This window comes from Kwoniella shivajii, chromosome 4 (genome assembly GCF_035658355.1).
Source record: "Kwoniella shivajii chromosome 4, complete sequence".
Taxonomy (NCBI): domain Eukaryota; kingdom Fungi; phylum Basidiomycota; class Tremellomycetes; order Tremellales; family Cryptococcaceae; genus Kwoniella; species Kwoniella shivajii.
The window spans coordinates 1,161,302-1,174,877 of NC_085911.1; the positions used below are offsets into that span (position 1 = coordinate 1,161,302).

Sequence of the window (13,576 nt, forward strand, 5' to 3'; positions counted from 1 at the left end):
GAGATTTTTTCCCGCGAAAATACACAAATAGAACAATGATTACCCTTTGGACGAAATTATGTCTAACCCGAAAAGATTTGCGCAGTTGGAAACGCTACGCCACTAGAATGGTGACATTTCGATTTTATCAGGGAACAGGTTTGAGGCGAATTCCAGAGCTCAGGACGCACCCGCCTGGACCCCCCCCCTTCCCCCCTTTTTAACTTGTATTGAGTGGTGCCTTATCAAGGCCCAGACGTCATAATCGCGTTGATAAAGTCCTCCGGAAAATCCTTGGTCCCTGGTATTGCAAGGATCTGCCGAATCCTCATATTTCCCTCATCCTGTGCTCAGTTGATTACCTAAAACTAAATCACAGAGATGAATAATGCAAAGCTTCAATCCTCAATGCACCAGGCCGGGTAGAAAGGATGCCGTACCAAAGAGCGTAACTATACGGCATGAACAAGTACGGAAAGGGGGGATATGATTCTTGGCCCCTTGACCAAAACAAACCAAACGAATTACAGGTCCTGCTATAAACAGCGATCAATGAAAGCAGCGGTGCCGGATACGCCGATTTCTTCGGGTCCATCCCCCCTCCCTCTCTTTGCACTACTGTAAAACAAGCTTACATACCCTACTTCTACCACGACGGTGAACGAGAGATTATCTAGGGACAGAATCCAAGTTACCTGCACTAGATATAAATTCTCCAATTAGACATTCCTAACACATGTATGCGAATCGAGATACATCGATGTACCAAAGTGGAAATTAAAATAGTAAGAGTATACCCATAGAAACCAATTGAGATAGGGGGGTTTTGTATAGCGGGCATGATGGAAGGAATGTGTATGTCAATAATACGAGTAGTATAAAAATGGTTGAACACATGACAAATTTCGTTATTTTTACTATATCGAAGGAATCCGAGAACAAAACAATAACCCATATGTATCTAGGTGTAGAACCCTGTTGAGGTTATATTCCGTAGTGAATGAATTTATCCTTCACTTGAATTGTTAAGATAACAGCGGCAAAGGTCATCAATTCACAGATTGTTTTAGCATCCAGATCAACCATTACATTGAAATTCTGTCAAATTCCAAATTCCCAGAAACCGACCCAAGTAGATCATCTTGTTGTCACAGGAAAGGAACGTGGGAAACACCTCAAAAAAAGCCTCAAAAATCAGGATTCATCCTTTTTAACCGGTTGGTACCGAATTCAATTCACTAAGGGGGGATTCCAAAGAGGTTCAGTCCTTTTCCGCAATACAAACACACCGTTTTCCTCAAAGTCTCGTTTAATCAAGTCGGACAGACTAACAGCCAACGTAAGATCATAGTAGCGGTGGTTGTTGTATTGGTGCCTTCGAAGATCAAGACAGGTATTCCTTCTTGAATATTGGATCAAGATGGCATCTTCGATATCACCCCGGGTCAGAAGAATCGACAATGAGAATGAGAGGACTGTGAAAGATATCGAAATGTATTCAAGTAAAGATCATGAGGATAACCACAGACAACATCATCAAACGCATATCGTGAGTCCCTTCGTTTCATCTGTAGATGCAGGATGTTCTTGCGTTATTGTTCGGTATCCTTGTTATTTGTTATTCTGGGATCCTTCACTCTCCTGTTGATTCAGCTTTGACCTCTTTGCAATTTACAATTTCGATAAAGGCCCCCAATCGTCTTTGTTTTTGTTTTGTATTCTCTACCCTTTACCCCCATCATCATTATCTTCATTGCCACGATCAAAACACGACTCAGTAAACATTTCTATAAACTCCCCTTTGTTGCTTATCAAATTGTTATTTGTCACGTTGTCGTCCTTATTGTTCATTGTCCTGCTTTGATGCTTTGATCTGATCCGCCGGTCATTACACAAAACGGGTTCCTTCTCTCACGTCTCTCCTTGTTACACGCACAAACACAACCGACAATCAGCATCTTTTTCCATTGATTCCCAATCTTTGAATTAACACGACTTTTTGTTACCACACTCTTTTTTCATTGACATCATTGGACCCCACTCTCATTCATCTTCAATGTGCCGAAAATATAATCATGTATGATCAAAGCTGACGTGAAACGGTACACTTGACTCGCATCTCTCCCACCTTTATCCTTTTTTTCAACAACGACAACCAAATATTCCACTCTCCTTTCTGACGATGGAACCTGATACGAATTATAATTGTTCTTTTTCACTCTTTCAGTCGCCTTCTAAAAATACTCAACCTCGTCGAGCAGCAACAGCTTCATCTCAATCACCCATATCGACATCTCCATCGTCTTCACCTTCCAATCATTTCATATCATCTTCAACCCCTAGCGCAACGACCGGTTCTTCATCGGCAACACCCTCAGCATCCTCAAGTCAACACCCTCTCGCTCAACCACCTATCACTGCGAACCAACCGGTCGAACCCTCTCCTGCACCGTTACCATTTCTCCCTCTTGCGCCACCGCAAGTGAACGCTCTCAGAGCAGCTCTTACTCGACGACGGTCCTCATTCCCTCCCGTCGCAGCTTCTGGCAGTACTAGCGCAAGTAACATATATCCTTGGGTCATGGGTGGCACACCCGGATCGGGCGCTGGTTTCGACTGGGGAACAGCATTCGAGTCTTTCCCTGGCTTTGGAGCAGAATTGAATCCAGGTAATCACGGAGATGGGACCGGCTTAACTCCTGGTACAGTAGCTTGGGAAACCTTACTCAATTTCGATACCGATGTGAAACCATCAACGAACAAAATAGTATCTTCAAAACCGGTATCTGCTAAATCAAAATCCATACCTCCTCCCGAACAAAACAATACCGCTGTACCACGAGCCAAATCAGATCCTCTACACGATGAGAATGCTTTTCGCTCTTCATCTGAATCCTCATATTATCAACCGACAGCACCCACTCCCACGACACTGCCACCCGCTGCTGTGACACCAGCCAGAGCACTTCAGCTTGGACCCGATTTAGCATGGCGGACGGCTTTGGCAAGCGTAGTTGCAGTGGATGGAGTCGGAGAGGTCACGGTAGCAAGAGTATTACAAGAAATATGGAGAAGGGGAGGTGGTGAATTGGTGAGTGTCCTACCAATGCCACTGGCTATGCGCACATTAGCTGACGAGATCAACTCTCAAGGTCACAAGCCAATGCCTTTGGTCAAATATCGTGATTGCGCTTTCGATGCCCGAAGTACCAGATCCAGCTGTACGCATACCGCCTCCTTCTGCACAATCAGCCATGGCTCTTCAACAGCTATATAATTTCAGTATCAGACACTGGGAACCGGCAATTTTCACAGGTCTTCTAGGCAACTATGCGACCACATTATCCGATACTTCTAACACCTCCCACACTTCCAATGACAACATCGCCAACGATTTCGCGTCCAATCAAATATATGGACCTTCTACACCTCTCAGAGAACCGGACGTGTCACAATGGATGAACCTAACCCCAAGCGGGTGGAACACTGCTGCGCTGTTCGGAGGAAATAACGAATCTCAAAAAAATATCAACGGTGCATTCCCTTTCCCTCTCAACTCGGATTTAGGCAGTGAAGCCTTGTTTGCGCGACGGACATCGCTTGCCAAGACCGAGGTTGGAGATGATAACAATATCAAAGGAATTGACGAGATTCTCGCTTCCATGGAAGAAGGGAAAGAGGACGATGAGAGAGCCATGATGGTTGAGAACATGGCTAATCAAGATAAGTTGTTAAATCAACAGTCTTCTTTGGAATCATCCAATGCAGGAGGAATACCAAGTCAACAAAATTCAACTTTCCAATTTCCTACACCTGAGACTGATCATACCAACTCACCGCCTGTCAGAAGAAGTAGTAAAACTGCCAATACACTTTCACCTGTATCATTGGCTTCCCCTTATGTCACCGCTGGTTCCTTAACATCGACTTTGATAGGGCCATCTCCCACCACCGCTACTTCCAGTACGTTCCCATCTATGTCGAGTGATATGCCCTCTAGCGGGAAAATAGCCTCCTTAAAACGGAGACCAACTCAACTGTCTATGCCTCCAGTCGAATTTATCCCTCCTCCGCCCATGTGCATGTTCTTCAACCCTTCTTTCGAGAATCTCACCGACGGTAAAGCTGGAATATGGCGTGGAGATTTAGAAGTAAAAGGCAGAGGTGGTGGCAAGTTCCCCATTATCGTTGTTGGTGAAAAGGATACGGAACATTTATGGTGAGTACAGCTGATTGGTATCCATTTGAAGCAATCAGAGCTGATTGATGCCCACTAGGCAATCGCATCTGTGGCCCAAGACACTCACTTACCCTCTCAACCAAGTCCCTGTGGAAAGTTGCACCAGTACCATGATTCCTGTTTCCCACCTTGCCAGAGAGGGTTTAGTACCTATCACGATGGGTATGGTATTATGTAACGAACCTCCAGAGAGACTGGCACCGTACGTCAACATGGTACAGGGATTACACGCTGAAGGAGTCGTGAGTGTTGCTTTTCTTGGCTTGAGTCAAATCTTTGGACCATACTGACTTGACATTCGACGAAATAGGGATTCCATTTACCATGTGAAACGAGATTACCGATTGTGTTTTTACCTGCCAAATTCCATTCTTCCGATCCACTATTGCGTTTAGGAATAGCATTCATGGGTAAAGCAGGATATACACATCCTCCTGCACCTTTATCGGCTGCAGGTCAATTAGTGTGCGCAAAAAGCAGAACAAGTAAATCAGGTTCCATTGGACAAGAAGAAGATGGACCTAAAAAGAAGAAACGAAGACAGAGTGCTCCTCCGGCTGTGAACGACGGTAGAGGTAGGAAAAGAAAAGAGAACGCTTTAACCAATGTTGGCAAAATTGATGAAGAAGGGGAGTAGCAGAAGACTAATCAAATTAGGGAGTGGAGATTAGTATCATGTGAAGTTCGAGGAGACTAAGCGAACCTTTCGACATGGCTGCGAGAAAGAAGTGGAAGTTATAACATCAGAAAGAAGAAAATCACTATAAAATAGATAACGACAAATTTATGAAATCAATCCCTAACGACCATTTTTTCTCTCTTTTACATATTGACAACAACAACAACATACACGCATTTATTTTCTTCTGATTTATTTCTCCATTGCTCCAATTCAAGTCAAACATAAAACACACGGACAATTTGACTTTTGTTATTACCTGTTTATTGTATTTCTATTAAAATTTCTCTCTCTGTCCTTTTCCCTCACATACACGAATTTTGGGATTTTTACGAGGCCTTTTGCGTTTCATTATACTCAGGTTATGTTTACAAGTGCGAACACGGAAGAAAGGCTCAAATACATGTGTAGCCCCAATCCACGCGGTGGAACAGAAAAGGAGGGAAAGGCGGAAAGGGGAAGAAAAAGAAGGAGTACGAAAGAAGTTTTATATATACATGCAAAACTTGACATTCTGAGTTATCCATTTACATTTCGTTGCACGAAAGCAATCGCAATAACTCTGTTTAACCTATTTGTTTTCGTCTTGCCTCGTAGATACATATTGAGGCTGTAGAGGAATTTAATTTGCACTGCATGAATACAGTAAGAATCGTGCAAAGTTGCTCATATTGGGTCCGCCATTCACGGTTTCACAACGAACGCTATATGATCTGAATGAAATGCATTTTTTGAAAGTGATTATCGTAAGTCTAAACATGAAATACCCTAAACATCCAAGAACGGGAAAGTAGAATGTCAGAAAAAGAAGCAAAAGGGAAATTGATAAAAGTTGATATACCCATATTCTATGGCTGAAATAATGACTATGATGTGATCTTTTCGATTTGGAAAATAATCTCTCTCCATGAGTCGTGATACTCGTGATAGGCTTCATTCGATCTTCGATCTTCGATCATGGATCAAGGTTCAATTTTATCTTTCTTTTCTTGTGCTATTTTCCTTATTAGATTTGAAACCCATTTCCCGTTTAACTGAATGAATAATCAAATAAATAAATAAATAAATAAATAAATCAATCAATCAGTAAAAGAAGTGAAGAGACACAGACGGAAATCATTTCCCATAAACCAGAATAAAACACTCACCGGAATCCAAGAGCTATGGAATCCATCAATGGCAGGTACTCCCCAACCGTCATCTTTCAGCCATTTGTCTTTTGTGAATACTGTATCGTTATGAATGGCGTAATAATCATGTCTCATCAATTCCGCTACTGTTGCGTAATCCTATAACATTTAAACAGGAAAGATGAAATTAATTAGAATACGCTTGAAGACATGACGACGTTCATGTATGAAGGGAAAGACACTTACCCTCGCAAAACCGCCTGGGAACATGAACTGGATAAGTCGTCAAAATTCGTCAGCTTTCCAATCAAGAAATACACATAATACTTGCTCCATCTCCAGCAAGTCACGTCTGACCGTTCAAACTCACCTCTAGAACAGCACTGCCGGGTTTCATCCATAAAGCATGAGAAAGACCGTTTCCATGTACACCCATGATTATCTATTTGAATTGGATATCAGCGTTTTCCCCCTGGATAAGGGAAAGGGAAGGTTTGGCTGATGTAAAAAATGTGAACTTACATCCGCTTTGAGTGCCAAACAGAACTATTCAAATTTCAACATCGTCAGTATATTTTTATGTCATATATTACCCAGTCGAAATGGGAATATCATCTTACCTGATCTAGTCTACTATAAGTTTCCATTTGAGCGTCAACCCATTCGATAACACCTTGATTATCCAATTGGATCATTTCTTCAACTAACGAATCTGCATCTTCAGCTCTTAATCTTCTTCCAGTCAATTGTCGATTAATGTAAAGTACGATTGGCACATCGGGGTTTTTCCTGTACACTGAACATCCTTTGGTTTGGACGAGTCGTTTCATCGAAAGCCTCAATGGTTCCATCCAATTGATAGGTGAATCAAGATATAATAAATCGGCTGTCATCTTGTTGAACCTCCATGGATCAATTCCTTTTTGATGCGCCGCCCATCGCTACGTATCGGGAAGGGGGTGGGATGGGGGCAAGGGATCAACACCAATAAAATTGTAGATTTGACAGTCAGATGAGTATACTCTCAAATCAGCAAACATTCCTCCCACAAAGGGAAAGTTCTTCTTCGAGATTCACACTCACATCAGTTATAGTTATCTTGTCAAACAAAAAAGTCATTCCTGATTTTTGTCTATCTTCCCATATTGGTGATTCCTCTATTGCTGTATATGGCATTACGGATTGTTGAAACCATGGTGTAAGGGCTATTCAAGTTGAAGTGAAGTAACGAATGCACCGTATCAGCTATTCTGGCTTCGTCCAGTCGCAATCTTTATACAGTCGATGACTTACCTGCACGATCTCGCTATGGCATGACGAAGGGAAATTGGGAATATCAGCTTGACTTCATACCTATTTGACCACTTGGGCGACTCAACTAAGAAATCCAACTTACCCAATCATCTGGCGAAGTTCGATACATCAATCTCTTTGGTAATTCCATTTCGCCAGCAGTCGTCAATACTCTCCATGCACCTAAGAACACTTCTCCGATGACTATCCGACCATCCATCGATCCGAGCAATCAGCTACACTCGTTGAAAACAAAACCTCTCACACTTACAGTGGAAATAATGTTTGAGGAATGATACGGATACAGGACCTTTTGCATCGTTGAAGAACATCTATTGAGGTAGGATGGAAGATTTGTCAGCTACAATTTCTTCACGACTAATGATGATGATGATGATGATCATGATGATGATGATGATGATGATGATGAAGTGATGTAGTCTTGTACTTCAATATTGACAAAATAGAATATGTAACTCACTGAGATACCATCTTTGCGAATGGCCACACCACCCAAACCACTTAAATCATCTTTACCAGGAACCAGTACTCTCCATCTATCTAAACCCGCCGGTGGATTCTTATTATCGTTCGTTGGATGAGCCGACATGATAGAAGCTACTTCAGGTATCGAAGATGGATCCGAAGTTATAGCTAAGAATGTACCATTTTGAAGGTATAGATTCTTGAAGTAATCTAAATTAATAATTTAAACGAGATTCTTTAAAGTCAGAAGAATCTCCATTCGTCTTTCTCCAATCGCTTCGTGAACGATATGAGAATGGATGATAAGCGATGGGATAGGATAGGATAGGATAGGATAGGATAGGATAGGATAGGATAGGATAGGATAGGATAGGATAGGATAGGATAGGATAGGATAGGATAGGATAGGATAGGATAGGATAGGATAGGTTATAATGTTTTGATAGCGTTCAAACGACAGTATTTCGTTGACTTATCGTCTGCCGACCTTGATGATCGCCCTCTCCCTGGACATAGAATGAATGATCGAGTTTCAACACTCACTGAATCCAGCTACACCTTTCACATACTCCGTTTCTGGAATATCCAAAGTATTCAGATCTACAAATGCGTCCAATACTGACTCTCCCCGATTCTGCGATGACGGTGATGAAAAATAAGACGATCAAATCGGACATGAGCTTTTCAGGCTATACACACAGATAGATGTTGCTCACGGTAGTAGGTGTATTCGACCATAAACCCCATTTGTTCTCTCCGTTACTATCGCTTGCACCATATCCAGAACCAGGATTTGATCTTGAATTTGAACCTGATCCTGATCCTGATCCATTACCACTTAAGCTATATAACACGAATATACCTAACACCGTTACTGCTCCTATCATATATCTATTTCCACGTTTAGTAGTCATCCTAAATGACTGTTTGAAGAACCTTGTTCCTTTATTTACGGGATTCTCAAATATCCCACTTGGAGTGTAAGAGCCTGATATCGTTGTTGATGAGGAAGAAGACGCTGAGGATGTTTGGGCGGGAGGAACAGGTAGTTTTAGATCATGAAAATGTGCGGCAGACGATCTGGATTTTATAGTATCGCCTGAATTGATCTCTAAAGAATTCCTAGTCGTGACAATTGAATCTGAATTTGATATTATGGGATTTGATGTCGATGATGATGATAATGATGATGTTGGTGTTGCTGATGATAATCTACGACCAGATTGTAGTGTTGATGGCATCTATTTAACCACTGGAGGAATGTGTTTATGTATATGTATATATTTGTGAAGATGAGAGTCAACAACAAAAACCAGAAGACGGACTACTTCTACTATATTCGCTTGAAACTTGTCAATATGTCCATAATAAATTAATGTGTGCGAATTGTCAAAATCAAAATATATACTACCAATGTCCAATCTATACAACGCGAATTCAATAATGACATCTCATATGATATGGGAAAGTAGGGTAAAATAACCCGAATACAGGAATCCCACCACCCCTACTCGCCCTAACATGAAATAAATGTAGAAACGCGTAATAATTACTCGTAGTTCTGTCGGAGCTTTTAGATCTCTGACGGATTTTAAGATTTGCCCTTGCTAATATACAAGCTTAAGCTTATTTATCATCATAAACGATGCATGTATATTCATCTCGGTATGCTGTTATATGTCTTTTCATGTATCTTGATCAGGAAGCAGAAAGTTTGAGACGTGTAAAATTGATGGTATGTCACCTGCTGTAATATTCTTTTGATGGTCGATCTGTGGTGATTGATTTTGTGATACGCACAGACGCGTGCTACGTATACACGGGGGAAAGCATTCAGGAAGGATGTGTTTCTTACGTAAGTCATGTTCTGCTGTCCACGTGGTCTCCTAGGGGTTTTATCATAATGCATGGTAAAAAATGCCACATTCGCTGTGAACATGATATTTCCGTTCTCTCGATACTTGTAATGCTGCTGCTGGTGATGAGAAAGGTTAATGACGGAGGATGCTTGAAACGATATCAAGATATGGTGAAATATACATCAAACTATATAATTTACCAAATATCCAACAAAATGGCCTCTTTCACTGGGGTATGTCTGTCTCTACTCACTGTATCGCCACAACGAATAAAGTCATGCTCCAAATACTGATTATTTGTCCCCAAATCCAATTAGCGTCTCCTTCGTTCTCCTATCCTTCCTACAGCGGTCATAGGATCAACAATGTATTACACTTCAACTTCATTAGCTGCTGATGAAGGTAGACCCGAAGGATCCATAAGACCCGGAAGGAATGTCTCAGGGGAAAAGGTGAGTACCTTGTAAACATAAAGCTATTCAATGTCATTCTCTTTGCTGATTTCATTGGTTTTAGCTCCCAATTTACCAAACATCAGAATCTAATCCAATCATCACTTTAGTAGAAAAACCTAATCCGCTCGTACCCTACATCGCTCAAGGAAGAGAGACCGTTACTAGCGTTCTGGCTGATGCGAGAGGTTATTTACAATCTGGTGTTAGTAGCTGGATAGGATTCGAGAGGAGAGTCGAGAGTGAGTTATTTCATTTACTTCTAAAATCGTACCGGTCCTCCTTCTAGACATATACTGCATCCCTCAGGTGGTTCTTGGTATATAACACTCAACTAAAACTCAAAGCTAACCTAACACCCTTTTTTCATTCGTTCGAATTGATCAGAAGAGGTAAAATCCATTTTACCAGTTGACGAATCGCTCAATCCCGGATTAATCTACATCTTGATTTCAGGATTATCTGGATCAGTGTTAACTAGAACAAGATCATTACCGATCAGATTTATTTCACCACCTTTATTCACATTACTTTCATTCCCTTACTTCTTACCTAAAACATCTCATAACATTCGAAAATATCTATCAGATTTAGAAGATAAGCATTTTCCCGAATTAGCGGCTAGACACGACAGGATAGTTTCAACTGGTATAGCTCATACTCAGATGACTATTGACCGAGTCAAAGATGCAACTGAAGACGTAAGAGGTTGGAGCCGAAAATCAATTGATCAAATCGAAAAATCAACTGGTCTTCAAGTAGGTCACGCGATTGGAAAATCACAAGTTGAAAAAGAATTAGAAATCTCAAAACAACGACCAACTCAAACTTATGAAAGAATAGGTTATGTCGTCGAACAGAAACCAGTGGCAGAAGTCGTAGTACCCGTAACCAAAGAAGAGAATAAAAAGTTGGTTTAAATCAAATCAGAATCTGCGTTTTTTGGTCTTTTTGTATATAGAAATTTCAAGTTGGACGTTTCAATTCTCGATGCAAATGGTCATCCTCAGATATCATGCTTGGGAGTATGCATCTAAATCATACAACGTGATGGAATATATCCTAGAGGCAAGCAACATTCGATGCAAAGTAAGAGCGACTGTAATACTGTACAAACGCATTCACAACGGAAACAACCCAAGATACGTAAAATGTCAGGCTGTACTGATACCAAGATGGTGCAGAACAAACACTTTTCAGCTTGATCAAACATGCAAACCCAAAGTCTTCATGAGCTCCTTATTCGCTTCTATGTTCTTCAGTCGTTCCACCTCGTATTCGCTGAGCGGAGTAGCTATGTATACAAACATAGAGTGAGAAGACGCTCGTGATATTGAATATGCCAGAGTAATTTTGGTCACTTACCTGATCCGTCATCTTTTTTCGGCTTCTTACCACCATAACCCATTTGTTCGTTCCATTCCTTTAAGAACGCTCTGCCATCCTCTTCAAACTTATGGATGATTTGATGATATTTTAACCATTCTTCTTTGATCATTCGCTTGTCTCTCCATCTCACCATATAGATAGGAGTCGAGTGAACGGAACTCTGCTTTAGTCTGATGTCCTTTCTATACAAAATGGCAAGTATACATTGAGCTGAGAAGAGACAAAAAATAGGAACATTAGTAACGTGAAGCTGCCCATTCACGCATTTCAAGATGAAATGGGGGAGGAGTGAAAGTATCATAAGTGGATATTTGGATAATATGAGGTTATTCACCTTTCTGAAGTTGAACAATCCTTGGACTAGCACCCCTTTCAGGAACCGTATCCTCGTTAAAATCAGCTACAGCTTGAGCGATGACATCTTTGTCTAATCCACCGATCCTTCTCATTTGAGTAACGTTGTGCCATTCTTTAACGCAATATGGTGATGGCGAGATTTTTGTTGATTCTCCATAACGAATTAGATATATCATAGTGTTCGTTCGACGTGAATCGAGAATCGTGAATGGGTGAGCTGGATATGGAATCAGCGTCAGTCGGTCCTCATATAAATTTTCAGACTTGACGAGAATACTGAACTCTGTGAATTGATTCTGAATCTCCTCTATCTGGTATACCTTACCTTGTTATTTTTATTAAAAAAAAGTCAATTGAAAATGTCACTCACGTTTACTATCAAATTCTCTGACTAAACCACCTGCTCCCATCATCAAATTACTTTTTTGTTCCCATGTATCATCATTCGGACTATATCCTTCCCACCTTACCAAATAATGATATTCTAATTTCCCATTTTGTCCAATCAACTTTTCGAATGATCTTGCTATTATGTTCGATACTATGTAAATCGAAGATTCAGACCTATAATCCGGATTACGTTTTCTTTTCGCTGACTACAACCCAAATGAATTCAGCTCTTTACATCAGTATATTGTTATATTAAAAGAATAACTCACTGTTCTGGGTGTACGTCGGGGTGTATTTATACTTGATTCACTAGATATCTCATCTATTGAATGATTAAAAGATGAATTTGATATTACGGATGATACTGAAGATGGTTGTGTTACATTTTCAGAATCTGCTCGAGAAGGTTCGAAAGCGAGCTCAGAGTTGGAGCCAGAACCCGAAGCAGTGGATGACGAAGAAGATTGACGATTGAGAGACATTGAGATCGTATTTCGTTATTGTCGTTCAGTCGCGTTAGGTTGAAAGTCTTATCAGCGATTGTTGATTGATAGAGTCGTGAACGTGATGGAGAACCTCGGAATCTTATGACTAGGGTACGATACTGAGAGATGTCTGGTTGAGAAGCACGAGTTGGTGGATGTGAGTCAAGAGCTGCCGCCATTCAACGTCGTGAGCAGTGAATGGACATCTGAAATTCGAATTGCACTCGTCAGAAATTGTGAGACTACTTTTGGGAGTGGTCCGTGCCTGAGTCGCGCTTTGTTCCTCTCAATACAATCGCCATGTGCCGGATTCCCCTGATGATGAAGATCCCGATCACGGGCCATTGGACTTGATCTGCTGTGCTGTACATTCCAGTAGATAGCAAGAACAGGTTTTACAATACAGCTTAGGTGTTTATGTATATCCATGAATGCGAGGATATTCAGAAGGAAAAAGGACAAGTATCATCACATAAAAATCAGGACATGACATGAATCAGTCTCACACGAACCCAGCTGAAATGCTATTCCATCATTTTAGTCTATTCACTCTTGTGAAACTTCCGATCCGCATCCGATATCGGACCTGACCACAAAAGACATACACGAACAAAGGGAAAGGGAAAAAAGGGGGGGGTTGGGTTTCTGTTGGAGCAAAGCTTCTTTCCTGTTTATATATTCATTTATTGATATATCGAATTAGATTCCCATTTCAAATTACATCACCGATAAGGCTAAATCCAAACAACAATGATTTCATGATAGATAAGCAAAACCATGTCAATGGTACATACGAGTATGCCAAAGGATGTCTCGTTTAATGACAGCCTGTGATCA

The 13,576-nt window shown here is 41.0% G+C and overlaps 4 protein-coding genes across 4 annotated transcripts; 2 read left to right on the top strand and 2 right to left on the bottom strand.

Moving 5' to 3' along the window:
• Positions 1-2,161: 2,161 nt before the first annotated feature.
• On the top strand, positions 2,162-4,856 carry IL334_003420 (uncharacterized protein; the record flags this gene model as incomplete). The annotated part of the gene is made up of 4 exons (XM_062935150.1): positions 2,162-3,070; positions 3,132-4,198; positions 4,257-4,461; positions 4,530-4,856. The coding sequence occupies 4 exons, from the start codon at positions 2,162-2,164 to the stop codon at positions 4,854-4,856; spliced, it is 2,508 nt and encodes an 835-aa protein (XP_062791201.1).
• Positions 4,857-5,860: 1,004 nt separating this feature from the next.
• Positions 5,861-9,048, bottom strand: IL334_003421 (uncharacterized protein; the record flags this gene model as incomplete). The annotated part of the gene is made up of 13 exons (XM_062935151.1): positions 5,861-5,932; positions 6,047-6,187; positions 6,275-6,301; positions 6,399-6,470; positions 6,551-6,574; positions 6,649-6,969; positions 7,112-7,233; positions 7,322-7,334; positions 7,425-7,525; positions 7,593-7,653; positions 7,803-8,017; positions 8,351-8,441; positions 8,524-9,048. The coding sequence occupies 13 exons, from the start codon at positions 9,046-9,048 to the stop codon at positions 5,861-5,863; spliced, it is 1,785 nt and encodes a 594-aa protein (XP_062791202.1).
• An 833-nt stretch (positions 9,049-9,881) lies between these two features.
• Positions 9,882-11,038, top strand: IL334_003422 (uncharacterized protein; the record flags this gene model as incomplete). The annotated part of the gene is made up of 4 exons (XM_062935152.1): positions 9,882-9,899; positions 9,984-10,118; positions 10,183-10,360; positions 10,506-11,038. 4 exons carry the CDS (start codon positions 9,882-9,884, stop codon positions 11,036-11,038), a joined length of 864 nt encoding a protein of 287 aa, XP_062791203.1.
• Positions 11,039-11,323: 285 nt separating this feature from the next.
• IL334_003423 (uncharacterized protein) lies at positions 11,324-12,736 on the bottom strand (the record flags this gene model as incomplete). The annotated part of the gene is made up of 5 exons (XM_062935153.1): positions 11,324-11,412; positions 11,484-11,717; positions 11,842-12,081; positions 12,235-12,460; positions 12,524-12,736. 5 exons carry the CDS (start codon positions 12,734-12,736, stop codon positions 11,324-11,326), a joined length of 1,002 nt encoding a protein of 333 aa, XP_062791204.1.
• Between the last annotated feature and the right edge of the window lie 840 nt (positions 12,737-13,576).